At 38.2% G+C, this 27,930-nt stretch overlaps 2 protein-coding genes across 4 annotated transcripts in view; one reads left to right on the forward strand and one right to left on the reverse strand.

The window, feature by feature from the left end:
- Window positions 1–1,223: 1,223 nt before the first annotated feature.
- LOC145820648 (uncharacterized) overlaps window positions 1,224–27,930 on the forward strand; it is a 38,064-nt gene continuing 11,357 nt past the window's right edge. The window contains exon 1 of the mRNA XM_082917033.1: window positions 1,224–1,327. The gene's annotated coding sequence lies outside the window, so the exon portion shown is untranslated. The remainder of the gene's footprint in view (window positions 1,328–27,930) is intronic.
- LOC145820649 (uncharacterized) lies at window positions 10,963–27,601 on the reverse strand. 3 transcript variants are annotated; one of them, XR_014362590.1, is made up of 6 exons: window positions 26,156–27,601; window positions 25,640–25,799; window positions 17,636–17,701; window positions 17,127–17,175; window positions 16,914–17,021; window positions 10,963–11,106 (listed from the first exon to the last, which is right to left on the reverse strand). XR_014362590.1 is itself a non-coding variant. In XM_082917034.1 (5 exons), the coding sequence occupies exons 1-5, from the start codon at window positions 26,509–26,511 to the stop codon at window positions 16,990–16,992; spliced, it is 663 nt and encodes a 220-aa protein (XP_082773160.1). In that variant the 5' UTR covers window positions 26,512–27,601; the 3' UTR covers window positions 16,554–16,989. The 3 variants fall into 3 exon arrangements, 1 of the variants encoding a protein (XP_082773160.1); XR_014362591.1 differs by lacking the exon at window positions 10,963–11,106 and adding an exon at window positions 17,325–17,458 and having other exon boundaries at window positions 16,554–17,021; XM_082917034.1 differs by lacking the exon at window positions 10,963–11,106 and having other exon boundaries at window positions 16,554–17,021.

The raw sequence follows: 27,930 nt of genomic DNA on the forward strand, positions 1-27,930 counted from the left end.
ATTTTTACATTCTTTTCCAATTTTGGCCCTATTAACTAATTTTTTTCACTATCAATCACACAATTGACCCTCATTGAACAGTTATGAACTATATTATTAAAAAATCCAATACAAAGAAGACCCAAATTCAAAAACTCGTAAGAAAAATTGACTATCATACTCTTTCTGCTACAAGAAAGTAAATTACTATCACGATTCTAATTTGATTGAACTTATATATACCTTATTGACCAATTTGATCATTGATTATATGATTTAATAGCTTATATTTGTAATATATTTATATATTATATAAAAATATTTATTTTTTAATCTTTATTAATATATATTATTATATCTTACGATACATTATACGATACGATATATGATACATAATACATAAAAGTGAAATAACTACAATATGTATCACGATTCAACATAATTGGCCGCCACCATACGAGCCACATCTCCACCACAGCACAGCCACAGTCCATGTTCTTCTTGCGAACGAACATTGAATTGTGACTCACAGATTATACCCATAAGGCTACTCTTAGATTAAACCCACAAGGCTACTCTGTAACCCCTCTTTGTTGAGAGAGAGAGAGAGAGAGAGAAAGAGAGAGAGAGAGAGACTATTTTAGAGAGAGAAGGGGAATGAAAGGAGAACCAAGAGAGTGGGGCTCCGACGGCGAGGATGAAGATGTACTTCGGTAGCTGGGTTTTCTTCTTTCTGCGGCAATATGTTTTCTCTTCGTTCTCCCTCCCTTCATTGTTTTCTTTTTTTAATATTTATTTACTCTTCAAAACCACGTCAGTACGTGTCCGGATAATAAAATAAATAAAAGCACAGCTAGGATCCCTAGATTTCAATCAAAGGTCTCACGCGTTACACACCTATATAAATATCACCAATGATTTAGACCATTATAAAATATACCATTAATAGCACTAATGCATTAGAAATGGCAATAAAAAAATAAAAATAAAAAGAACAAGGCATAGAAAGTGGGCGGGGCCCACTGCCACATCATTAGTGCTCCTCCCTAGTGCTCTCCTTTTATTAGTACTCCCAAACATTTTTCTATAAATATTTGTTAAAAAAATAAGGAAGAAGTTAATAGATAAAAATGCTAGTCTCGGGCGGCTAGCATTTTTTAATAAATAAGGAAGGTAAGACAACAGAATTATAAAAAAATACGGTGGGTATATATATATATATATATATGCAGAGAGGGGAGGGAGAAGTTAATTCGCTGTTGCAGGCAAGATTCCAGAGGGAGAGCTACGAGTTTAGCTGTTGTGGCCAAGTTTTCACGAGTTCGTAGGTGTTGAATTCTCCGGTAAGGTTAGTAATTTATCTTTTTGTTTGGATCATTCTACCATGGAGAATGATATACAAATTACTTTTTATAATTATTTAAATTTAATAATATGTAAGTGGGATAATTAGGAAATAATTAAAGAATGAGAAAATTAGTGATAAATCTAATTTGGAGGATGTCTAAAGCATTAGTTTTACTGAATATTTTTTTATTAGTGAGAGATCTACTTTTTGTGAAATAATTTAGTGAGAAGTCATTTTTATTATTTAAGAGGATATTTTGTTTTTAATTTTATCCCTTAATTTATTTGTTAAATTTTTTTGATTATCTATTTAAATTTATATCTATCTGTTTAAATTTTTTTCTATCAAAAAGTGAGTGTGGCAAAGGGAGAGGGTTGACGCAGCCAGCAATGGTTGTGGTGGTGGAATAGGAGGGGCAGGAGGAAACTCTAATCTAGAGGAGAGAGAAGAGAGGAGGAGAGAGAAGGGAATGGGTTTGGGTTTGGTTTTTGGTTCAGGTGTATAGAATATATATATATATATATATATGTGTTGGGGGGGGGGGGGGACAGTTTAATCATTTTGCATAAGTTTATCCTTGTGAACAAAATATTTAGAATGTGGACTTTTGTGTAAAGAAAATTCAAATTTAGACTTTTAAACTGTGTATCTTTAAAGAATATATGAGAGAGAGTTACCTTAAATAATTTAATTAATTGTTACATTATTATGTACGAAAAGTGAATTTTTGAATTTGAATAATAATACCCTTCTACAATACCTATCCTAAAAAAGATGTGTGTCAACGGTAAGGTGCAACTTGGCTATCTCAATTCGAGTAACCAGAGTCTCAGTCGACTTTTTGTAGGGCTTATTTTTTAATTTGGTTCTGGATTTGAGTAAAAATTCAAAAATTCGAATTAAATTTGGATAGATTTATACAAAGACATCGAATAAACTGAAACCTGAATCATATATATAAATATACTAAATATACATATAAATTATTAGCCATTTGATGGTATTAAACTAATTTAAATTGCTAGATAATATTGAATATATATTATATATGCAATTAACACAATAAAAAACCTTATATTTTTTGTTTTTAACTTTGAAATCATAAAAACATTATAATTGTGCGTCAATTTTTGGATTTTTATCTTTTTCACATCGTATAAATTATTTATTTTGATGTTATTACTAAATTTTTCCCCACCAAGCACGGCCACACCCAGCTGCAGTGCACCACAAACACAACAGCTGTTGTAGCAGCAGCAGCAGCAGCAGCAGTGCAGTGCAACAGCTTTCAGAGCTCCGGCAAACCTCTGACGAATAAGACACTATCGAAAAGATCCCTCTCCTCAAAGAAAAAGCAATAATCAAAGCACAATAGAAACATCCACCATAGCTCCGACAGTTAAGAAGTTTCGCTGGTCCGTCACATTCCAGAACCCAAACCAGAACATGGGACACTAGAACTTGCTTGGTTCCAAAGTTCTTGCTTGATAGAAACTGAAAAATCTAGAAATCCCCTACATATTGATTTGTGATTATATATCAATTTTAAGCAATAAATAATAATCCCAATCAAACAATCAAGACAAATCGACACAACGATTTTACGTGAAAAAACCACAATTGGACACCTCCAATTGTGATTAAAAAAAAACCACGGGCAACAGCCACAAAACAATCCACTAAGAAGATTTAAAGGAATTACACAGGTATACTCTCAATTACTTAGCGAATCCACGCCTAATTGAACCAACCTCTATGTGCCTCTTCCAACCCGTCTTCACCTCGGAATTGTCTTTGTGATGAGCCACTCCGGAATCCACCAAAGCTTCAGGCTCGAATTCTTCAGAATCCACCGAAGAACAACTCTCTCTTTTGTAGAACAAACACAACCTTTGATGTACTCTCTTTAAACCATGAGTTGAATACTCAATAAAACATCAAAGAAAACTCACAAAGTATCCCCAGATATAAACCCTAGAACCCAAAAAGAAGATCTGGAGTAGCAATCCTAAAATCTGACCCAACATGGGAATTTATAGAATCTGTCTCGCGATCTCCGCTCGAGCGCCCAACAGTCCACTCGAGCGGCTTCAGCAAAATATGCGCGTGACAAAACACACCTAATATATAAAATCCTAAACACCCCAACCCATTACAGCCAACAAAAGCCAACTTCTTTCTCAAGATCATGATCTGCAAAACAGTTATTAGTGTCACAATCTCCAAAACAACTATTAGTCTCACAAAAGTATATGAAAAAGTAATAGACATATGACACAATTATCTTGAAACATGAGATGGAAAGCATGAATAGATGAAAACTAAGACTCATGAAAAACAACTCTCAAACAACAAAAGCAAGATCATGAACCATACAAACAATGATATGACGATGTAAATACCGGGAACATGCAAGAAGAAAATAATTAGCAAACAGTGCATAGCAACATGCAAAACAACTATAGCCAATCTCCCTTACAAAACATATCAAAGTGTTCATGCTAACAAACTCTTGCAATGATAAACCAAACTCCCATACCAACCCAAATCAAGATAAACCAAACTCCCCCTCAATTAAAAACAACCACAAACACTAAAAACAGTGAACAAAAACCAAACAAAAAAAAACATGGTGTAGTAAGCAAGAAATCTCAGATTTGTACCTTAGAACACACAAGATTATCCAAGAAGCACAATTACTAGTAAACACAATGTGCACAGTCTGTAGAAGATTCCTCATGAAAGAAAGTGATGCATTATGTGAAAAGCATAGATTCCATGATAAAAGTGTGTGTGTGACTCTTGGAGTTCGACAAACACTAGATTCAATCTTAGTAGTGATCTGAAAGTTGGACATCTGACAAGAGAATCTAAGCACAACAAAGGAAAGTCAAACCACTAGGAATCAAGGGGTATTTAGTGAGTAAAGACGGAGGCTCCCCCTCAATCAATGAATCTTCTCTTGTTTTTCTTTCTTTCTTTTGCACATTTTTTTCTTGTTTTTGCATTTTTTTTTTCTTCCTTTTTTTTTGTTTTTGTTTTTGTTTTTGTTTTTGTTTTTTTTTTTTTTTTTTTTTTTTGCACACTCATTGGCGGCTAACACGCTCAAGAGTACGGAAACCGAACCAGAGAAGCATGGATATTATAAGGATGGCCTGGTTGGTGACTCTGAGGTAGCTTTTTCCTCATGGCTAGACTACAAAGAATTGAGGGGACAGCCGTGGAGATGCAAAAAGATGGAAGATGGTTAAGAGACTCAACATCACCCATGATATGCTAGTATAGGTCAATTCCTCTAGAAAAGCAAAAAATACAATGCCAGAAGTCTATAGAGAAAAAATAATCACTAAGGCGGAAGACTCCAAAATTTGCTAATCCAAGAGTGTGTATAGAATGAGACATACTAATCAAAGAACACACACTCCAAAACGAGAAAAAAACACAGAAAGCACACATATATTAACATGTAATGGATATTCTCATCAATTCCAATATGCACCAAGGACCACTCAAAAATTTCAAACTTGCAAAACCACACTAAGAAAATCTTTTTGGTTTTTTTTTTTTTTTTTTTTTTTTTTCTTAACCAAAGCAAGACAAAAACGAACAAGCACACATGTAAGACAAAAAAAAAAAAAAAAAAAAAAAAACACGGAAACCCAAAAACTAAAACGACAAAACAAATTAACACAAGTCAATTTTTCTCACCCAAACCGCTTTAGTATGAACAAAGTTGTGAGCATTGTGGTTCTTGGGTGGTGTCTTGACGTTGTGGTTCCATTCCCCTGTAATAGGAACCTGTCTCGACATGGTTTCTAACTTCCAAGTTTTAGGTCTAGGCAAATACACCCTTCCATGCAACGTATAACAATAAGGGCGAATATAACCATGCATACCACAATGATGACAAATAAAAACAGGGTGTACCTTCTTTTCTTTTACCTTACCAACTCTAGGAAGTTTGAGAAGTCCATCCTTATGTTGAAATTTTTGTTCTCCCTTTCCTTGAGTTCTTGTATCATGAGATGTTGATGCACTCTGTTTTTGCTCTTTCTTACCACCAAAGCCAATGCCACTCTTGTCAGAACAGATTTGTTAAGACCCAATGATATTGTCTAAAGTCTTTGATCCTTTGTTCTAAAGACCAATGGTAACCATGGCACACTTGAGTTCTTCCTCTTTCTTGATCATTAGTTCTTCCAAAGCAGCTTGAGACATCTCGAGAGTTTCAATTTTTTCTTCATATGTAGCATAGATTTGCTGAAGCTCATTCCTCTCTGTCTCACAAGTCAAGAGTTTTGTACAAAGAGCTTGTCGATCATTAGAAATCTTGATGGTATCATTCCTAGCCTCAGAAATCTCTTCCTTTAGTTTGACATTCTCACTTTCAAATGCTTTGAGTATCATAGTGAGTTTGTCATTCAATTTGGATAGCTTAAGAGATTCCTTATACAACTTTTCATAAGCTTGCTCAAGCTCTTCATGATCACTCTCTGAGGATTCATCATCAGTGATATTCTCAGTTGACCTCTTCGGAGAATCTGTTTGTCCTTCAGCTTCGGAAGCCACCATGAAAGCAAGGAATTGTTTGTGTCCCTCTTCGCCGTGATCTTCGTTGTCACTTTCATCTTCATCAGATTCTGATTCATCATCCCAAGTGATAGTGAGGGCTTTCTTCTTCCTCAAACGAGTGGGGCATTCTGAAGCAAAATGGCCATATCCTTGGCATTCATAGCATTGGACTGTTTCAGAGTTCCCTCGTATCTTTCCTTTCTCCTTTTTGGCTATAGAATTAATTTTGAGTTTATCTTTGCCTTTAGATTTATGAGAATGAGTTGATTCCAAAAGATTAGGATTCTTTTTCAAAAAAGATTTTTTAAATTGTTTAACAAAAGCAGCCGTAATCTTGGAATCTATATCACAATCCTCATCAGAATCCTCTCCAACTCTATGAGCACTACTAAAAGCAATATCTTTTTGTTTCTTTTTGAAATTCCTATGTGCCTCATAAGTTTGGAGATTTCCAACCAACTAATCTAGCTTGAGGTTGTCAACATCTTGAGCCTCCTCAATAGCCGTAACTTTTGGTTGGAACCGATCGGGCAAGGATCTCAAAATTTTTCCCACAACTTTGGATTCTGATATTTTTTCACCTAAATTGAAGCTAGAATTAACAATGTCACTCAACTTCGCATAAAATTCATCAAAGGTCTTACTATCTTTCATTGATAGGTTTTTGAAACTAGACGTGAGCCTTTGAAGTTTTGAGTATTTAACCGAAGGAGTGCCCTCATGAATAGTTTGTAAGATATCCCAAGCCTTTTTTGCGACTTCACAATTGCAAATACGACTAAACTCTTCAGGTGTGACAGCGCAAAAGAGAGAATTGATAGCTGTACTATTCCAGCTACTATTTTGGTAATGAGTTGTGTCCCACTTATCAATTGGTTTGGAAAAAGTTACTCCATCAACAGTAATTGTTGGTTCTGTCCACCCATTCATGACAGATTGCCAAACTTTTTCATCTATAGATTTTAAAAACGATCTCATCCGAGCTTTCCAAAAAGAATAATTGGATCCGTCAAGTAGGGGTGGTCGAACCATAGAATTTCCCTCACGAATTGAATCCATTATCACAAATTAAACAAGATCTCGTTCTAAAAATTATTATTATTATTTTTTTTTTAAAAAGAACGACCTGCTCTGATACCAATTGAAAAATCTAGAAATCCCCTAGATATTGATTTGTGATTATATATCAATTTTAAGCAATAAATAACAATCACAATCAAACAATCAAGACAAATCGACACAACGATTTTACGTGGAAAAACCACAGTTGGATACCTCCAATTCTGATAAAAAAAAACCAAGGGCAACAGTCACAAAACAATCCACTAAGAAGATTTAAAGGAATTACACAAGTATACTCTCAATTACCTAGCGAATCCATGCCTAATTGAACCAACCTCTATGTGCCTCTTCCAACCCGTCTTCATCTCGGAATTGTCTTTACGATGAGCCATCCCAAAATCCACCAAAGCTTCAGCCTCAAATTCTTCAGAATCCACCGAAGAACAACTCTCTCTTTTGTAGAACAAACACAACCTTTAATGTACTCTCTTTAAACCATGAGTTGAATACTCAATAAAATATCAAAGAAAACTCACAAAGTATCCCCAGATATAAACCCTAGAATCCAAAAAGAAGATCTAGAGTAGTAATCCTAAAATCTGACCTAACACGCGAATTTATAGAATCTGTCCCGCGATCTCCGCTCGAGCGCCCAACAGTCCGCTCGAGCGGCTTCAACAAAATATGCGCGTGATATAACAGAGGTCCGCTCGAGCGCTTAACAACCCGCTCGAGCGCAAAATCACACTGCTCAGTACTTTTACAGGCGACCAAAACTGCTGGAACCAGGGATTCTCTGCTTGAGCGAGGTAATGTCCGCTCGAGCGAACAGGCAACTTGGAATGCATTTTTGCATTTTGCTTCGTGGGCGCTGCCCCTCGACCCCGCTATGGCGCTGTCCCGTACCCGCCAAGGGGCGCTGCCCCCTCGACCCCCGCGAGCTGACCGGGTAGCTCGATCCCCGTCATAATCAGCGAAGTGGCAATCTTGAAAGCATTAGCATCACAAACTTCTCTGAAAGGCACAATTCGGGTTGGATTTGCATCTAACAACTCATAGCCTCACTAAAATAAAAATGCGAATAAAATTACAACTCAAAGGAGTTTTGTCAACCGGGGTTGCCAAGAATAAAACCTAACAGAAACCATATCCTTAGGTGACAACCTTTCCACAGGAGAAGGATTGTGGAGAAACATATCGGCCTTGTGTGTTTTAACTCTCAAACATAGTTCTAAATCGCGGTATTGAATAACGCAACGGTATCGATCGCGGAGTATCGGTATCGGTAGTATCAACCGGTACGTATCGGAAATCGGGTGTCGCGGTCGTAAAATTTTAAAAATTATTAACAATCCCTCTAAAACTCAATTTTATGCATTTTTTGACTCTTTTAGTCTTAATTTGTCACATTTTAATCAAAATTTTGATATGTAAGAACACTTTTAACTATTTTCAACTAAATGAAATGTATTTATTTTAGTCTCATTTTCAACATAGTAAGCTTTTGACAGATGAAGATTTTGATTTCAATGTTTATTTTTCTTGTTTTTTTTCTCTTGCTCAACTGAGAAAATACATATATATATATATATGCATATATATAAACAGTGGTATAGATGTATAAACAATAGAAAAACAGTGGCTTAAAAAGGTCCAGAAATAGTGGCTTAAAAGATGCAGAAGAATAGTGGCCTAAAAAAGAAATTACGAAATAGAAAAACATAAGGAAAATAATAATAATAATAATAATAATAATAATAATAATAATAATAATAATAATAATAATATGGATATATGAAACAAAAATAGTAACAGAGTATAGAAGCTTGCAAGTTCAGCCTTCTGATATGTTACTATAGTAACAGAATATAAGGATGAACCTATAGGAACAGATTATAAGGAAAACAAAGAAGCTTGCAAGTTGCCTATTGGTGTGCTTGCCTAACAACAAAACAGAGCACAACAGCCCAAAGAATGAACTTGCAAAACAGAGCATAAAACTGAGCATAAAACATCACAAATTTCAGGAGGTTTTTTTGCTCTGCCCCAATTTCATATGTAACCAACGATTATTTTTTGCTTTTGCTGAAGGTTCTCTGCTCTAATTTCATCCGTACAGGCCATGGCAAATCTGTATCGGAATTGTATCGTTGCATGTAACGGATTCAGGCCGATACATACCGGGAATCAGACGTTACAGTTGTGAATTTCAGTCTCATCGGTATTCCGGTCCATATCCGTATCGGCACTCCAATTTTCCGATACGTACCGTACCGGCCGATATTTAGAACTATGCTCTCAAAACCCAATTTTTGAAAAAAATTTCAAAAATTTTGTTCGGAAAAATTTTTTTGTTAAAAAATTTCAAAATAATTTTCTCTCTCATACACATCAATCAATCACTTTTTCTTTCTCTTATCTCATTCTCAATCACTTTTTCTCTCATACACACCTACTCAATTACAATAAAATATCAAATTATTCCAAACTCATATTTCAAAATTATTTTCAAAATATACAACTAAACAATGTAATGCCCCAACTTTCGGACCATTAAATACGTAAAATAATACAACACAAGTAGGATAGATACCAAAATATCTTAATATACATATATAACCAGAGTTAATATCACAGATAATTTGTTTATGTTTCATTACAGGATTACCAAAACATTGCCAAATCAAAAGTTAAAAGGAAAAAAAAAAAAAAACAACTATTCTAAGTCTTCAAATGAACCATAGCTCTAACACTTCATCTTATTTGTCATTGGATTAACCTTCATCATTGTAAACTGCTTCATTACCTGGCATGACATGTCATGAGTTTGGAATGCCCAGTAAAAAAACACACACCCCAATATCTTTTATCAACCAATTAACCATACACAAAACAAATCGGGTGACATAACATACAACATTACAATAAGGTTCTATGAATTAGTAGTTAGACTAGACATCTAGAATTTCCCAAATAGATCTTTCTACCCAACCACAAGGATTGAATACTGGACTATTCAGAACTACCCTTTCTTTTATTTCTTTTTTTTTTCTCTCTCTCTCTCTCTATATCTATTTTTGTGTGTGCATCTTTATATATTTTAATTAATTAACTTGAGCTTATATTTAAATATAACTTTTACATCACACTAATTTGTAGTTCTGCCATCGAATAAAAATTAGGTTAAATTGGATTGTGAATTTTGTTTAGCTTTCGATTTAGTGCCCCTTTTGAATTCATATCATGGCTACGCCATTGCCCATAGGCTACAACAGTGGCGGATGTGGAAATGCACAAATTGTGTAAACACTACAAAAAATTTGACTTTTTGCGGCGGCAAAATGCCGTCGCAAATACTCAAATTGCTGTCTCAAAAACTTTTTTATGACGGCAACTGACCTTTAGCGACGGCAAGTGGGGGGTCGTAACAAAGGGCGTTACTAAAACGTTTTAGCGATGGCACAATGCCGTCGCCTTTTTTTTGTGACGGTGAAGTTGCCTTTTTGCGACGAAATGCTGTTGTCGACATTACTATGTAAAAAATCTAAGATTTTTTGAGACAGAACTGTATTGCCGTCGCTAAAAGTGTTATTTACGACGGCAAAAATGCAGTCGTGAAAGTGTTTTATTGCGACGGGTAACCTGTCGTCGTTAAAAGTTCATTTGAGACAGCACGACAACGCCGTCTCTAAAAGGTTATTTGCGACAGAAAAGAATACCGTCGCGAAAGGTTTTTTTCAACTATTGCCAATATCTTTTGCGAAAAACAATCTGGTTCTAATGTTTTTTGAGACGGTGTGGTGCCGTCTCCAAAAAAAAAAAAAAAAAAAATAACAATAAAATTATTACAAATATGAAAATTACATGTATTAAATGAAAAATAACTGAAAAATAAACCGATAATTACATAATAATATAAAAATTTCAGTATAAAAATAACAATTCATTTATAATAAAAATATTCTTCTATTCATAACAATACATTAGCAAAATTATCCCACTACATGATGTTGCATAATACATATACAATGTTTAAATACATAATGTTGTTCACAATTCAAAAAAACGTAAATTAAAAACAAAAGTTTTCGTCATGATTCTTCTGTGGGTAACAAAAACAAAAGTTAATCGCAATCTTCATACGCCTGCATTCCACAAGAAGCAAACTGCTACTGAGAAAATATTTGAAAACAAAAATAAAAAAAATTAATGACAATATAATTATGTGTTAATATTTTAATTACAAAAAAACATAAAAAACTTAACTACTATATAATTACAAAGATAATTAAGTAAATAATTTTGGCCAGACAGAAATTTGGCTCTAACTCCTAAATCGGGAACCCGATTCGAGCCCTGTCTTCTCCCACAAGTCTCTTGTGCCTAGACGGTCGTGTGTGCCAAGTTTCATGCTAATCCGACCCCGTTTGGTGATTTTGGAGCATCAACACCTCGAATTCAAGTTTCTTAAGTAACTAGTTTGGCTAGAGTGAAATCCGGCTCTAACTCCCAAACCGGGAACCCAATTCGAGCCCCGTCTTCTCCCACATGTCTCTTGTGCCTAGGCGGTCATGTGTGCCAAGTTTCGTGCTAATCCGACCTCGTTTGGTGATTTTGGAGCGTTAACACCTCGAATTCAAGTTTCTTAAGAAACTAGTTTGCCTTGAGTGAAATCCGACTCTAACTCCCAAACCGGGAACCCGATTGGAGTCCCGTCTTCTCCCACAAGTCTCTTGTGCCTAGGCGGTCGTGTGTACCAAGTTTTGTGCCAAATCGATGCCGTTTGGTGATTTTGGGACATCAACACCTTGAATTCAAATTTCTTAAGGAACTACTCTTAGATTTTCTAAATGATTTTTATTTAACAGTTTCTAAAAATAATTTTTTCACCTTTCCTTAACCTCTTCATCCTTAACTAACACCTTCAAATCCTCACTTTTATATACTTAACCTGATTAAGTGTCTCATTTCATTTCTCTCAATATAGGAAATTTATAAATATTATTTTCTCCATCTTTACTATCTAATCTAGAATAAAGATTGGTGTAGGCTTTTAGCTTAGCATCCCCAATTATCCTTTTAACCTCCTTATTCGCCAATTTATATCTCTTAAAATCTTTATCCTTTTTTATCCTCTTTTCATTTTTCAAACCATTCATTAGATACATATTGATCATGTTAGAGTTATCAACATCAGCATGTGACTGTGAGGATGTGTTGAACAAGTCAAGTTTGTTTTGTTTTAGATATGCCTCTGTTCAGTTTTTTTTTAATAAGTTAGGAATTGTCCTAGTCTTAGGGAGGTTGTTGCAGCATGTTGCTGCACATGTTATCTTTCTATTCCTATTTTTTAGTAAGTTTCTATTGATGGTTTTGCCTATAAAAGGCTTGTGTCAGGTGAAGTATTATGATTATCACATCAATAAAAGTAGTTCTTTCCTCCTCTGTTTGCCTCAGTTATAGATTCTGTTCAACATTTGGTATCAGAACCAAGTTGAAGAGGGAGTGTTGAGAGTGTGTGAGAGTAAAACACGTGAGGAAAAGAGAGAGTAAGATGGGTGATCTTCAAGTCATTGGCGGAATCAAAAAGCTCAACAACCAAAATTACAATACTTGGTCAACATGCATGATGTCGTACATGCAAGGCCAAGACTTGTGAGAGGTTGTGAACGGAAGCGAAATGAATCAACCGGAGGCTGAGGATGCGAATGGTACACTGCGAAAATGGAAGATCAAGGCGGGCAAAGCGATGTTTGCTTTGAAAATGACGGTCGAAGAAGATGTGCTAGAGCACGTTCGAGATGCCAAAATCCCTCACGAAGCTTGGAGTACGTTTGCCGAGTTGTTCTCAAAGAAGAATGACACAAGGCTCCAATTTCTAGAGAGCGAGTTGCTGTCAGTAGCACAGCGTGACTTGACGATCGCTTAGTACTTTCACAAGGTGAAGTTGTTATGTCGGGAAATTTTCGAGTTGGATCCAGAAGCTCAAATTGGTGAAACCAGGGTGAAGAGAATAATCATTCATGGTTTGAGACTAGAATTCAGAGGCTTTGTTGCTGCAGTACAGGGATGGCAAAAACAACCATCACTTGTTGAGTTTGAGAATTTGCTTGCTGGTCAGGAAGCTTTGGCTAAAATGGAAGAGGTTTCACTTAAGGGTAAAGAGAAAGCGCTTTATGCTTATAAAGGCAGGTGGAATTCCAAGCAGTGCACCGTCAGCAGAACTAAAAAGAATGAGGACAAGGCAAAAAGTAATCAAGGTGAAAGGAGCACCCATGTTGAGGGAGATTCGAAGAATCCTGACACCAAGAAAAAAAAATTTGAAGGGAAGTGTTATAATTGCGGAAAGAAGGGTCACATGGCAAAAGATTGTTGGTCGAAAAAAGGGCTTGTGGAAAGTAATACTGCTACTTCCAAAAGCGAAGATGAGTGGGACGCTCAGGCATCTTTTGCTGCAATAGAAGAATCAGCTTTTACAGCAACGTCTGAACAGATTGATTATGAGAAAGATTGGATCATTGACTCAGGTTGCTTAAATCATATGACGGGTGATAAAGAAAAGCTACAGGATTTGTCAGAGTACAAGGGAAGACATGTGGTGGTCACAGCAAACAACTCAAAGCTACCGATAGCTCACATTGGTAATACGGTAATCTCTTCCCAATATAATACTAATGATGTGTCGCTTCAAAATGTCTATCACGTTCCAGGTATGAAGAAGAATCTTTCTTTCGGTAGCACAATTAACATCTTCAGGTCATCTTGTTCTGTTTGGTCCTCAAGATGTGAAAGTTTATCGTGACCTTGAGATTATGGAAGAGCCGGTGATAAAAGGACGAAAACTAGAGTCAGTCTATGTGATGTCTGCAGAAACTGCATATGTAAACAAGACCGGAAAGAATGAGACAGCAGATCTATGGCATATGCGATTAAGTCACGTTAGTTACTCCAAACTAACTGTGATGCTGAAAAAGTTAATGCTGAAGGGACTTCCACAACTTGAAGTAAGAAAAGATACAATTTGCGCAGGATGTCAGTACGGCAAAGCGCATCAGTTGCCATATGAAGAGTCAAAATGGAAAGCAAAAGGGCCGTTAGAGCTAATTCATTCTGATGTGCTTGGACCTGTTAAGCAAGCCTCGCTCAGTGGGTTGAAGTACATGGTGACCTTTATTGATGATTTTTCCAGGTACATGTGAGTGTATTTTATGAAAGAAAAATCTGAAACTTTCTCAAAGTTTAAAGAATTCAAGGAAATGACAGAAGCAGAGGTTGATAAAAGAATCTGTTGCCTGCGTACTGACAATGTGGGAGAGTACACCTTAGATGAGTTTCTTTACTTTCTCCGAGAATGCTGAGTACGCCATCAGTTCACATGTGCCAACACTCCACAGCAAAACGGCGTAGCAGAAAGAAAGAACAGGCACCTAGCAGAAATCTGTCGAAGTATGCTTCATGCAAAGAATGTTCCAGGACGGTTTTGGGCAGAAGCAATGAAGACTGCAACGTTCGTAATCAATAGGCTTCCTCAACAAAGGTTAAGTTTTTCATCACCTTTTGAAAATTTGTGGAATATAAAGCCTACAGTTAGCTATTTTCGAGTCTTTGGTTGTGTTTGCTATGTCTTTGTACCTAGTCATTTACGCAGCAAGATGGACAAAAAGGCTGTCAGATGTATTTTTGTAGGATACAATAGTCAACGAAAAGGGTGGAGATGCTGCGATCCTACAACTGGAAAGTGTTACACATCCCGAAATGTGGTGTTTGATGAATCATCTTCATAGTGGTCCTCAGAAAAGGAGATATTACCAGATTCAGATGTTTTTAAGGATGAGTTGCAATCTACTCAAATCCAATTAAGCTTAGGTGAAACTAAAAATGCAGCTGATGGTGATATCGGAGATGTTGAAACTCAAAGTCCTTGGCAAACTGGTGTGCATGGACAACCAAGCGAAGAAGGTGAGCCTAGTGAAGCTAAAGCACCAATTCCACTCAGAAGATCAGCAAGAACCAAGAAGCCAAATCCCAAATATGCCAATGCTGCCATAGTAGAAGATGCAAACGCAAAAGAACCAGAGACATTTGAAGAAGCATTTCAGAATCCTGACTGGAATAAAGCTGTGGAAGAGGAAATTGCAGCATTAAAACAAAATCAAACTTGGGAGCTCATGCCAAAGCCAAGAGATGTAGAACCTATTTCATGCAAATGGGTTTATAAGATAAAGCATCGCACAGATGGATCAATTGAAAGGCACAAGGCTCGTTTGGTAGCTCGAGGATTCTCTCAACAATATGGACTAGACTACGATGAAACATTTAGTCCAGTTGCAAAGCTTACAACTGTACGAGTCTTACTTGCACTTGCAGCTAACAAAGATTAGAACTTGTGGCAGATGGATGTGAAGAATGCATTCTTACATGGAGAGTTGGATCGGGAGATCTATATGAATCAACCGATGGGCTTTCAGAGTCAAGGTCATCCTGAATATGTGTGTAAGTTGCGGAAGGCACTCTACGGATTGAAACAAGCACCCAGGGCATGGTATGGTAAGATTGCTGAATTTCTAACTCAAAGTGAGTATTCAGTAACACTTGCAGATTCCAGCTTGTTTGTTAAAGCTAATGGAGGAAAGTTAGCTATTGTACTTGTATACGTAGATGACCTAATCATCACTAGAGATGATGTTGAGGAAATTTGCCGAACGAAGGAGAATTTGTCAGTTCGTTTCCAGATGAAAGAACTTGGACAACTTAAGCACTTTCTTGGGCTAGAGGTGGATCGTACACAAGAAGGGATATTTCTCTGTCAACAGAAATATGCCAAAGATTTGTTGAAAAAGTTTGGGATGCTCGAATGTAAACCGATCTCAACACCGATGGAACAGAATGCTAAGATGTGTGCACACGATGGCAAAGACTTGAATGATGCAACAATGTATCGGCAATTGGTGGGTAGTTTGCTTTACTTAACTTTAACTAGACCCGATATCTCTTATGCAGTTGGTGTGATGAGTCGATACATGCAAAATCCAATGAAGCCTCATTTGGATGCAGTTCGACGAATTTTGAGATATGTGAAGGATACAATGGATTGTGGTCTGTTGTACAAGAAAGGTGAAGATTGCAAGCTAGTTGGCTACTGTGATGCTGATTATGCAGGAGATGACGACACCCGTAGATCAACTACCGGGTATGTGTTTATACTTGGATCAGGAGCAATTTCATGGTGTAGCAAGAGACAATCGACTGTATCTCTGTCAACAACGGAGGCAGAGTACCGAGCAGCAGCAATGGCAGCTCAAGAGAGTACTTGGCTAATACGGCTGATGAATGATCTACATCAACTAGTGGACTATGCCATTCCATTGTACTGTGACAACCAATCGGCAGTTCGTTTGGCGGAGAATCCAGTCTTTCATGCAAGAACAAAACATGTGGAAGTGCATTATCATTTTATCAGGGAAAAGGTTCTGGAAGAAGAGATTAAGATGAGGCAAATTAAATCAGAAGACCAAGTCGCAGACTTATTCACAAAAGGTCTGACTGGCAGCAAGTTTGAAAGCTTTTGTCATCAGCTCGGCATGATAAAGAGTTTGGAAGCTGATGTTGAGGGAGAGTGTTAGAGTTATCAACATCAGCATGTGACTGTGAGGATGTGTTGAACAAGTCAAGTTTGTTTTGTTTTAGATATGCCTCTGTTCAGTTTTTTTTTAATAAGTTAGGAATTGTCCTAGTCTTAGGGAGGTTGTTGCAGCATGTTGCTGCACATGTTATCTTTCTGTTCCTATTTTTTAGTAAGTTTCTATTGATGGTTTTGCCTATAAAAGGCTTGTGTCAGGTGAAGTATTATGATTATCACATCAATAAAAGTAGTTCTTTCCTCCTCTGTTTGCCTCAGTTATAGATTCTGTTCAACAGATCATACAACCAAATTATTAGAAAATGATCATACTTTTGAATTATTGTTTTATGTTTCAGCATTGTCAGTTGAAATCTGAGATAAATCTTCATCATCATCAAGAATATCATCATCGTTCCTGCGAACGACCTCTCTTGGTGCCTGAGAAAGAATTTTGACACTAAGTAAATTTCACGAGTACAAACTACCAGAAAACAGAGGCAACAATATATCAAAGTAGCAGTAGTTTGACAATGATATACTCACTCCAAATAATGATTTTGAGTGTTTCATCCTCTCCTTCCAACTTCTTTTCCTGTTGACAAAAAAAATCACGTGACTTAGTAAGAACTGACTTAGTAAGAACTGATGGTGATAAAATAGTATCGAAATTCACATGTTTTGAGTTCCTATGCTGCCTTGACAAATTCACACTGCAGCTATGATGTGGTCAAATAGCTATACCTCTGGATGATTTGTTATGACATCAATTGATCCAACAATTTAAGTACATACTGAAGCTCAAATTCCAACAAAATTAGAGTTTGCTTTTGAATTCAAACCCCATCAAATTCTCGTCAGATCAATACAGCCAGTGCCTAGCCATAACAGTGAACATATTTTAGGTAAGCATGCCAAACCAGCCATTTAACTAACTTATCTCAAAAGAAGAAAAAGAGACATTCAAAGACATAATATATATATATATATATATATGTTCAAAATGCATTTACACCCAAAAGGTTGAAATATTGAACTAGCATAAATGACCTTACCTTTTCCTCAACTGAGCGCTGCATGACCTCCAACATTGCATCTACACTGATAGTTGCTTGTCTTGACTGAAAAAGCAAAACGAAGACTTGTTTAATATGCTTAAAATATAAATTCAAGTTCACACCTGAATAAAATGAATAAAACAACAAACTTTCACACACGTGGCTAACGATCCCATATGTCAACATATTGACATTTTAACCCAAAATAAGTTTACCAACCTACGAAGTTAATAAGGCCATGAATTCAATTGCTGAATCATTAAGTTATTCTCAATACATCTACAATTCCAGCCTCGTCCCTGCCTGACACTATTAGGTATAAGTTGGGGTTAATCGGGGTTGGGGATTAATAAAACTAATCTGGTCTAGGTTGGAAATAGGGCATCCCCTCCCTGAACCCCTAGATTTTTTATATATTGATTGCCAACATACCCTCTTAATATATGTTTATTATGTTCACTACGTATTAGTTATTTGACTAAGCAAGTACTGTAACGCCCTCAAAATAATAACAATAAACCCATCAGGTAAGACATGCATTTACATTTAAACTAATCGCATTCCTTTCATTCATTAGAATTCCATTACATAAGTATTACATGTTAACCTCATAACAAAATGCCCTACGGGCTTACAGCTTTCCAAGTTAACACTTGGTTACAACAAAGAGTTCTAACTCGTTTACACATTAAGCCCTTGGCTTGAAATTACATGTAATACATTAACAGTAAAACGACAAAACTATGTCCGCCACTAGCCTCCCAGCTATGTCCTTGGAGGTGGCATGCTTCCTGTACCTGAAAATGATATTCCCATATAGGGTGAGCCACAGCCCAGTAGAAATACACTAAACCAACCATGGACAATGACTAAAACATTAGCAATTGATAGTTGGTCAACACTGATACAATCACATAAATTACATATTTATGTCAATGACTTACAAGTCCCAATTACTTTTCATTTTTCCTTTTTCAACAGATAAGCATGCTAGCTCTATCATCATTTCCACAGATATGTATAAAAAAACTATATCTCATATTCAGATAAGCATAAAAGCTATATCCACATTCTCAACAGATATGTATATCAACAATATCCACAGATAAGCATACAAGCTGTATCCACACTCTACAACAGATATGTATATCAACAATATCCACAGATAAGCATACAAGCTGTATCCACACTTCACTTCACAAAGATAAGCATATGAGCTCTATCTTCACTTCTCTAGACAAGCATATGAGCTCTGTCTACGGAGTACATCCCCTATCTCCTCCAAATACCTATCCGGTTTAGAGGTACATCCCCTATCTTCCCCTAAACCGCGGAGTACATCCCCTATCTCCTCCTCTACACATAACGTATATAAACACATTGGTTCTATATACAATCACACAATACACACAATTAATGTATTCTATCAACCGTCAAGTTCCATGACACATTCCATTGATTAGTTTCCGTTTACCTAATCATCATGCATTGTCTACAACAATCTCGACTATCCTCCACCGATAGCCCAAAGCAGTTATTTCTAAAACAGAAAATAAATGCACAAATGGATATTCAATCAACATTTCATTTCCTCATTTCTCACCAATTAATTATCCCAATTAATTAAACAATGTAATTAGGCCATTTTCCATAATTACCATTTCAACCCTTAGGTCCCATTTTCATCAATGATTCAACAATCATTCTATTTTTCTATGCCAAACATGCATCTAGGTTTATTATGAATAAAACCCCCAACTTTTGTAAAATTACACAAAAGCCCCAAACTTTCACAAAATTACCAAACCAAGCCCAACATCTCAAAATACCAAAATTTAAAGACAAAACCCATAGAGAGGAGTAGGATATCCCTACCTTGAAGTTTTAGCCCAAAAGGAGATGAAGACTCCAAGATCAACTTGCTCCAAATCCAAACTTTTTCAGATTAAATCGAAGCTCTCAACGCCCTCTATCTTTTTAACAAAGGCCCTAGGCTAGATTTACACCTTAGGGAGATCAAATCTTAGAGAGAGTGCAAGCTTAGAGAGAGAGAGTGCCGGATTAAGGGTTTGCTCAAAGAAAAGGACTGAAAAAGTGATGTTTTAGACGCTGCTGTCCGCTGATATAAAACACGCTCGCTCGAGCGAAGGATTGGTCGCTCGAGCGACCAGACACAGAAAACTCTCGCTCGAGCCAAGAAGTTCTCGATCGAGCGAAGAAAAACCCAGACCGCTCGAGCCACGAAAATCTCGCTCGAGCCAGAAACTACAACTCTCAGGTCCAGAACCGGGGCAACACTACTCTCGCTCGAGCGACAGACTCCTCGCTCGAGCGAAGGACCAAAAATCTGGGCAGCAACACTAGGCTCCCAAACACAACCAACCTGTAACAAACCTGCCCAACACATCCCATACTCAATATACAAAGTAAAAAGGATGCAAACAAGATAATAAACAACATCCAACATCCACGGACACATGTCCGGATCACTGTACAACAAGGGTAAACCCGGGATCGCTATAACCTCCCCCCCTTAAAGAATTTCGCCCCCGAAATTAAGCACAAGTTTTCAAAAACAGGTTTTCCTCCATTTTAAACAATGTTACAATTTAACATTCAACAATTCGACCCATTACCGGTCATCCCATCCCTTTAACAAGAGACATATCACAATATGTAAGCAACATATGTATTATCAACATGCATCAACATTATGCACTAACTTTCCAATGACAACAATATACTTAACACCTATAATGTTACATTCAACTTCCATATGAGGCAAGTTCCAAAACATACTTCCAATAACTAAAACATTTTCAATGTTTCACAACTTAAGACATACATAAAAGCTCTTAAGTTCAACAAAATGTAAAATTTAAATACAAAATTACATATCAATAAACAAGTCCGGATATTTCTCTCGGACTTCCAACTCACGTTCCCAAGTGGCTTCCTCCACTCCGTGATGTTTCCACAAGACTTTCACCAAAGGAATGGTCTTGCCACGCAGGACCTGATCCCGCCTATCCAAGACCCGAACCGGTCTCTCCTCATACGAGGCATCCTCATCTACCTCTAAATCAGTCCAATCCAGCACATGTGATGGATCTGGCTCATACTTCCGAAGCATACTCACATGAAACACGTCATGTACTCCGGACAACTGCGGCGGTAAGGCTAACCGATAAGCAACCTCACCTATCCTCTCAAGGATCTCAAAAGGACCAATAAACCGAGGGGATAACTTTCCACTCTTCCCAAACCTCATCAAGCCTCGCCTAGGTGATATCTTCAGAAAGACATGATCACCTACCTCAAACGCCAAAGGCCTCCTCCTACGGTCGGCATAACTCTTTTGTCGACTCTGGGCTGTAACAAGCCTCTTACGGATAAGCTCAACTTTCTCCGTCGTCTCCCTAACTAACTCTGGACCCAACAAAGGTGCATCACCCACCTCGGCCCAACAAACTGGAGACCTACACGGTCGGCCATACAAGGCCTCAAACGGTGCCATACCGAGGCTAGACTGAAAACTATTGTTGTAGGCAAACTCTACCAATGGCAAGTGCCTCTCCCACGTCCCACTGAAGTCCAGGACACAACCCCGAAGCATATCCTCGAGGATCTGAATAGTACGCTCGGACTGCCCATCAGTCTGAGGATGATAGGCCGTACTAAAAGTCAACTTAGTGCCCAAGGCACTCTGCAAACTCTGCCACAACCTGGCAGTAAAACGAGGATCTCTATCTGAGACGATCGTCACTGGGACCCCGTGCAATCTCACTACGTCCCGAATATACAGGTCGGCAAGATGATCTACCGAATCTCTCACGCGCATAGGAATAAAGTGCGCCGACTTAGTCAACCGGTCTACAACCACCCAAATAGCATCACTACCCCGCTGAGTCCTCGGAAGACCTACAACGAAGTCCATAGTGACATGCTCCCACTTCCACTCGGCAATAGGCAAGGGTTGCAACAAACCCGCTGGCCTCTGATGCTCGGCCTTCACTTGCTGGCAAGTAAGGCATTTCGATACGAAAACAGCCACATCTCTTTTCATACCCCGCCACCAAAACTGGCGACCCAAATCCTGATACATCTTAGTACCTCCCGGATGCACCGCAAGGCGCGAATGGTGAAACTCTCGGAGTACTTCCTCACGGCAAGACTCCGGTACAAACAAACGGTTTCGGTATCTCACACTCAGGTCGGGATACACCGTCAAACCCTTCTCAACGTTCCCACTGGAGATCTTCTCTCGGAGGGATTCTACCTCAAGGTCACCTCTCTGTGCCTCTAACACTTTAATCACAAGTGTAGGCTGCGCAACAACAGAAAACAAGGCCGCAGCCTCGACAGATTCGCCCAGTAGCAAATCAAACTCGCCAAGTGTTCCCAACATCTCTCATTCCCGGATGGCTATACAAGCTACATCACTAATGGTTTTCCTACTAAGGGCATCGGCCACAACATTGGCCTTTCCCGGATGATAATGCAACTCAAAATCATAATCCTCGATGAACTCCATCCATCTCCTCTGCCTCAAATTCAAGTCTCTCTGTGTAAACAGATACTTCAAACTCTTATGATCCGAGAATACCTCGAACCTCTCACCATAAAGGTAGTGCCTCCAGATTTTCAAGGCAAAGATCACAGCTGCTAACTCTAGGTCGTGTGTGGGGTAATTCTTCTCGTGTATTTTCAACTGACGTGAGCCGTAAGCTACCACTTTCCCCTCTTGCATCAACACACAACCCAAACCCTCTCGTGAGGCATCACAATACACAGCATAACCCAACCCTCTCTCCGGAATAATCAACACCGGAGCGGTGGTCAATCTAACTTTCAACTCTTGGAACGACTTTTCACAAGTCTCACTCCACACAAACTTGACTCCCTTCCGAGTCAGCCTAGTCAACGGTGACGCTAACCTGGAGAAATCTTTCACAAACCGACGGTAATACCCAGCTAATCCCAGAAAACTGCGGATCTCAAACACACTCTTAGGCTGTGCCCAATCTTGCACTGCCTCAACCTTGGATGTATCAACAGACACCCCTTCCCCGGATACCACATGGCCTAAGAACTTGACTTCCCCCAGCCAGAACTCACACTTCCCAAGTACCACCAACACGAGCTTTCTCGTACTTCCACCATTGACCCGCATCTCCCTTCAATTGGAAGGATGCCAAGGTCACTTTCAGTGCTCCGTCCTCGATGCCAAGCATCTCAAACGTCTTCGTTGTCTGTTCGAGCCATTCATCTGCCTTAAGCGGCTCTTTCGGATCCCCGATAAACTCGTCCGGATTACACCGGAAGAACTCCCTCTTCAAGAAAGAAGGCCCTGCCTCAGCTGCCTGATTCCCAGCTCTAAGAATACCCAAAGCTCCTGCTATCTCTCTGGCCAAGGCACCCATAGCCTGCTGACCCACTGGCTCGACCACATTGGCCTGCCCAACTCCCTCCTGCACTGCCGGAATCTCACCCTGTAACGGTACTTCCTGCCTCGCAGGTCTACCACGCCTAGCACCTCTTCCTCGTCCTGACATCCTAATAAAGGTAACACAGAACGTTAGCACATTCATAGGTGTGCCGAAACTAAACACTCACGTCCTAATGCATGGACAAGTGTAATTCACTCCACATAAGCACATAAACACATAAGCACTTACGAATTTCATTTCCGGATAATGATAGTCCCGAGACGTTACTAGAGTTCCGATTAGAAACAGCATTGATCAAGTGCTTTTCCAACAAGACTCCCAGAAACTCAAGGATCCAATCAACATCCTAGAAATTAAATCCCATACCCACATAGTCACATAAGCATGTTATCAAATAAACACATAGCATATGGTACTACATCTACGTCTCTATCAAACGAGACAAACCCATTGTGATCCTAATCACTTCCCACGTACCCAAAGTATTCGAACCCGGTACGCTCTGATACCAAGTTGTAACGCCCTCAAAATAATAACAATAAACCCATCAGGTAAGACATGCATTTACATTTAAACTAATCGCATTCCTTTCATTCATTAGAATTCCATTACATAAGTATTACATGTTAACCTCATAACAAAATGCCCTACGGGCTTACAGCTTTCCAAGTTAACACTTGGTTACAACAAAGAGTTCTAACTCGTTTACACATTAAGCCCTTGGCTTGAAATTACATGTAATACATTAACAGTAAAACGACAAAACTATGTCCGCCACTAGCCTCCCAGCTATGTCCTTGGAGGTGGCATGCTTCCTGTACCTGAAAATGATATTCCCATATAGGGTGAGCCACAGCCCAGTAGAAATACACTAAACCAACCATGGACAATGACTAAAACATTAGCAATTGATAGTTGGTCAACACTGATACAATCACATAAATTACATATTTATGTCAATGACTTACAAGTCCCAATTACTTTTCATTTTCCCTTTTTCAACAGATAAGCATGCTAGCTCTATCATCATTTCCACAGATATGTATAAAAAAACTATATCTCATATTCAGATAAGCATAAAAGCTATATCCACATTCTCAACAGATATGTATATCAACAATATCCACAGATAAGCATACAAGCTGTATCCACACTCTACAACAGATATGTATATCAACAATATCCACAGATAAGCATACAAGCTGTATCCACACTTCACTTCACAAAGATAAGCATATGAGCTCTATCTTCACTTCTCTAGACAAGCATATGAGCTCTGTCTACGGAGTACATCCCCTATCTCCTCCAAATACCTATCCGGTTTAGAGGTACATCCCCTATCTTCCCCTAAACCGCGGAGTACATCCCCTATCTCCTCCTCTACACATAACGTATATAAACACATTGGTTCTATATACAATCACACAATACACACAATTAATGTATTCTATCAACCGTCAAGTTCCATGACACATTCCATTGATTAGTTTCCGTTTACCTAATCATCATGCATTGTCTACAACAATCTCGACTATCCTCCACCGATAGCCCAAAGCAGTTATTTCTAAAACAGAAAATAAATGCACAAATGGATATTCAATCAACATTTCATTTCCTCATTTCTCACCAATTAATTATCCCAATTAATTAAACAATGTAATTAGGCCATTTTCCATAATTACCATTTCAACCCTTAGGTCCCATTTTCATCAATGATTCAACAATCATTCTATTTTTCTATGCCAAACATGCATCTAGGTTTATTATGAATAAAACCCCCAACTTTTGTAAAATTACACAAAAGCCCCAAACTTTCACAAAATTACCAAACCAAGCCCAACATCTCAAAATACCAAAATTTAAAGACAAAACCCATAGAGAGGAGTAGGATATCCCTACCTTGAAGTTTTAGCCCAAAAGGAGATGAAGACTCCAAGATCAACTTGCTCCAAATCCAAACTTTTTCAGATTAAATCGAAGCTCTCAACGCCCTCTATCTTTTTAACAAAGGCCCTAGGCTAGATTTACACCTTAGGGAGATCAAATCTTAGAGAGAGTGCAAGCTTAGAGAGAGAGAGTGCCGGATTAAGGGTTTGCTCAAAGAAAAGGACTGAAAAAGTGATGTTTTAGACGCTGCTGTCCGCTGATATAAAACACGCTCGCTCGAGCGAAGGATTGGTCGCTCGAGCGACCAGACACAGAAAACTCTCGCTCGAGCCAAGAAGTTCTCGATCGAGCGAAGAAAAACCCAGACCGCTCGAGCCACGAAAATCTCGCTCGAGCCAGAAACTACAACTCTCAGGTCCAGAACCGGGGCAACACTACTCTCGCTCGAGCGACAGACTCCTCGCTCGAGCGAAGGACCAAAAATCTGGGCAGCAACACTAGGCTCCCAAACACAACCAACCTGTAACAAACCTGCCCAACACATCCCATACTCAATATACAAAGTAAAAAGGATGCAAACAAGATAATAAACAACATCCAACATCCACGGACACATGTCCGGATCACTGTACAACAAGGGTAAACCCGGGATCGCTATAAGTACCTTCATGGACTTCACTTCATCCAAGGCAGCAAGGATGTCCATCTCTCTTTTTGAATCCAAGGTTCTATTCTCCAAGGATTTCATTGCATCTCCCATCTCTTTAGTTTCCCTTTTTTGCATCTCCCATCTCCAAGGATGTCCAAACCAATGAATAACAACACTAGGATAAAATAACAATATAGATGAGTTTTTAACCAAATAACTCAAAAAGATAAGAGTACAAAAAAATAACTACAAAATAAATCTATTAATGTTGTTATAATGACATGCCTGCACTTAAGGAGACTCAAATGCACCTCATCTATATGGAGGTTCTTCAAGAAAGGTAAAATCCGATTATTGAAGCAATAAATTCCAACTCTTGTATATACAATGTGGGTAAAAGCTAGTTTGACAAATTTCATAAAGATGCCATCGAAAAACAAGAATGTAAAATAAAGATATCTAGAAGACGTTGATAACTATCACCCAAATAACTCACCCCATTCCAATTCAGATACATAAATGAATACATACCTTTCATAACTCCGGTCATAATCTGGGTCAATACGATCCTTCTCCCTATCTCTGAGAATGGTAACTTGGGAAGAAGTACCACCATCCCCAATGGTGAGGGTTTTCTCTGAATCAATCATGGAAATCTTGCAAACTTCATTATCATCTCCACTTGGATACATATTCCTCCCATCGAATGGAGCCTGAGACACGGAAACTTCTGGCTCAGGGCTATTAGGGCTGCTGAAAATGCGAGCTCGTGCCCTGTCATACTCCTTCTTCCTCTCTTCCACGGTCCTCACAGTCGTCTGCCGCCGCTCGCCGTTGCGAGAGAGAGAGAGAGAGAGAGAGAGAGAAAGAGAAAGAGAGAGAGCCATAAGAAAAGATTAGGGATTTTTGGTTTTTAAGATTGGGGATTTTTGGTTGAGGAGAGAAAATCGAGCGGGAATGGAAAAAAAAGGGCTAAGCCTCATTATTTTATTTTTATTTATTTATCCGTCACAAATGAATATTTAAACAATAAAACGGCGCCATTTAACTTTCTTTTTTTTTTTTTTTTTTTTTGCAACAGGAGTTGTCGTCGCTAAAAAACTTTATTTTTTGTTAAAATAATTTTTTTTTTTGTAGTTAATGATTTTTTTATTTTTTCATTTTTTTTTTTGGTTACAACGGTTGAAATTATTATTTTTTTATTTGATAGAAGTAGGGGTAATATTTTAATGAAAAATATTTTTCGTTAACATAAAGTTAATTTTTTTTTGTCAATGAAAAATATTTTTTTGCAGCCCTTTTTTTTTTTTTTTTTTTTGGTTACTAAAAATCAAGAACTGATTTTTTGTGGTAGAGGAGAGGGAATGGCAGTAGTGGTGAAGGTGGTAGACAAGAGATGTTGGTGGTGGTGGTGGTGGTGGTGGTGATGGCGAAGGAGATTAGTGGTGAAGTTGTGGTAGTGGTAGAGGAGATAGAGTAGCGGTGGTGGAGTAATGGTAGTAGTAGTGGTAGTGGTGGTAGTGGAGTGGTGGCGATGGTGGTAGTAATGGTAGTCATAGAGGTGGAGTGGCAATAGTGGTAGTAGTGGCGGTAGTGGAATGGCATTTGCAGTAGTGGTAAATGTGGTGGAGGAGATGGGTGGTGAGAGAGAAAGATGAGTGAGAGATAGATAGAGAAGAGAGGTAGAGAGACAGAGTGATGAGCTAGAAAGAGACAAAGTGGTCGCTAAAAGTGCATTTTCTTGTAGTGGACCGATAAATCGAGAGGGAGCTCAATAGCAAGGGGAGCATAGTGGGAGAAAGAGAGAGAGAGAGATAGACAAATAAACAAGCAGACAGAGAGAGAGAAGAGTGATGAGTAAGAGAGAGAGAGAGAGATAGAGAGACAAAGAGAGAAAGAGACAGAGAGAGAAACAAGAGATGAGCAAGAGATAAACAAAAAGAGAGAGAAAGAAAGCGAAAAGAGATTAACGAGAGGGAGACATAGAAAAAAAAAAGATAGGGAGAGATAGAGAGATGAACGAGAGAGACAGAGAGATAGAGAGAGAGAGAGAGAGAGAGACAAAAAAAGAGAAACAAAAGATGAGCGAGAGATAGACAAAGAAAGAGAGAGGGAAAAAAAGTGAAAAGAGATAAGCGAAAAGAGATAAGCGAGAGAGAGACAGAGAAAGATGAGCGAGAGAGATAAAGAGAAGAGAGACAGAGAGAGAAGAGAGATAAAGAGACGAGAGATGGGCAAGAGACATAGAGAAAAAGAGAGACAGATAGACAGAGAAGCGTAATGAGTGAGAGAGAGAAAGAGAATAG

This window comes from Camellia sinensis, chromosome 2 (genome assembly GCF_055761805.1).
Source record: "Camellia sinensis isolate YWXY chromosome 2, ASM5576180v1, whole genome shotgun sequence".
NCBI lineage: Eukaryota > Viridiplantae > Streptophyta > Magnoliopsida > Ericales > Theaceae > Camellia > Camellia sinensis.

Bases quoted from the DNA above. Each gene is read 5' to 3' on its own strand.
- LOC145820649 (XM_082917034.1), bottom strand. From the start codon at position 26,511: ATGGCTCTCTCTCTTTCTCTTTCTCTCTCTCTCTCTCTCTCTCTCTCT. The intron at 17,702-25,639 runs GTACTTATAGCG...TTGCTTTTTCAG, and splicing joins ATGAAGTGAAGTCCATGAAG to TCAAGACAAGCAACTATCAG. The intron at 17,176-17,635 runs GTAAGGTCATTT...TTTTGTCAACAG, and splicing joins AGCGCTCAGTTGAGGAAAAG to GAAAAGAAGTTGGAAGGAGA.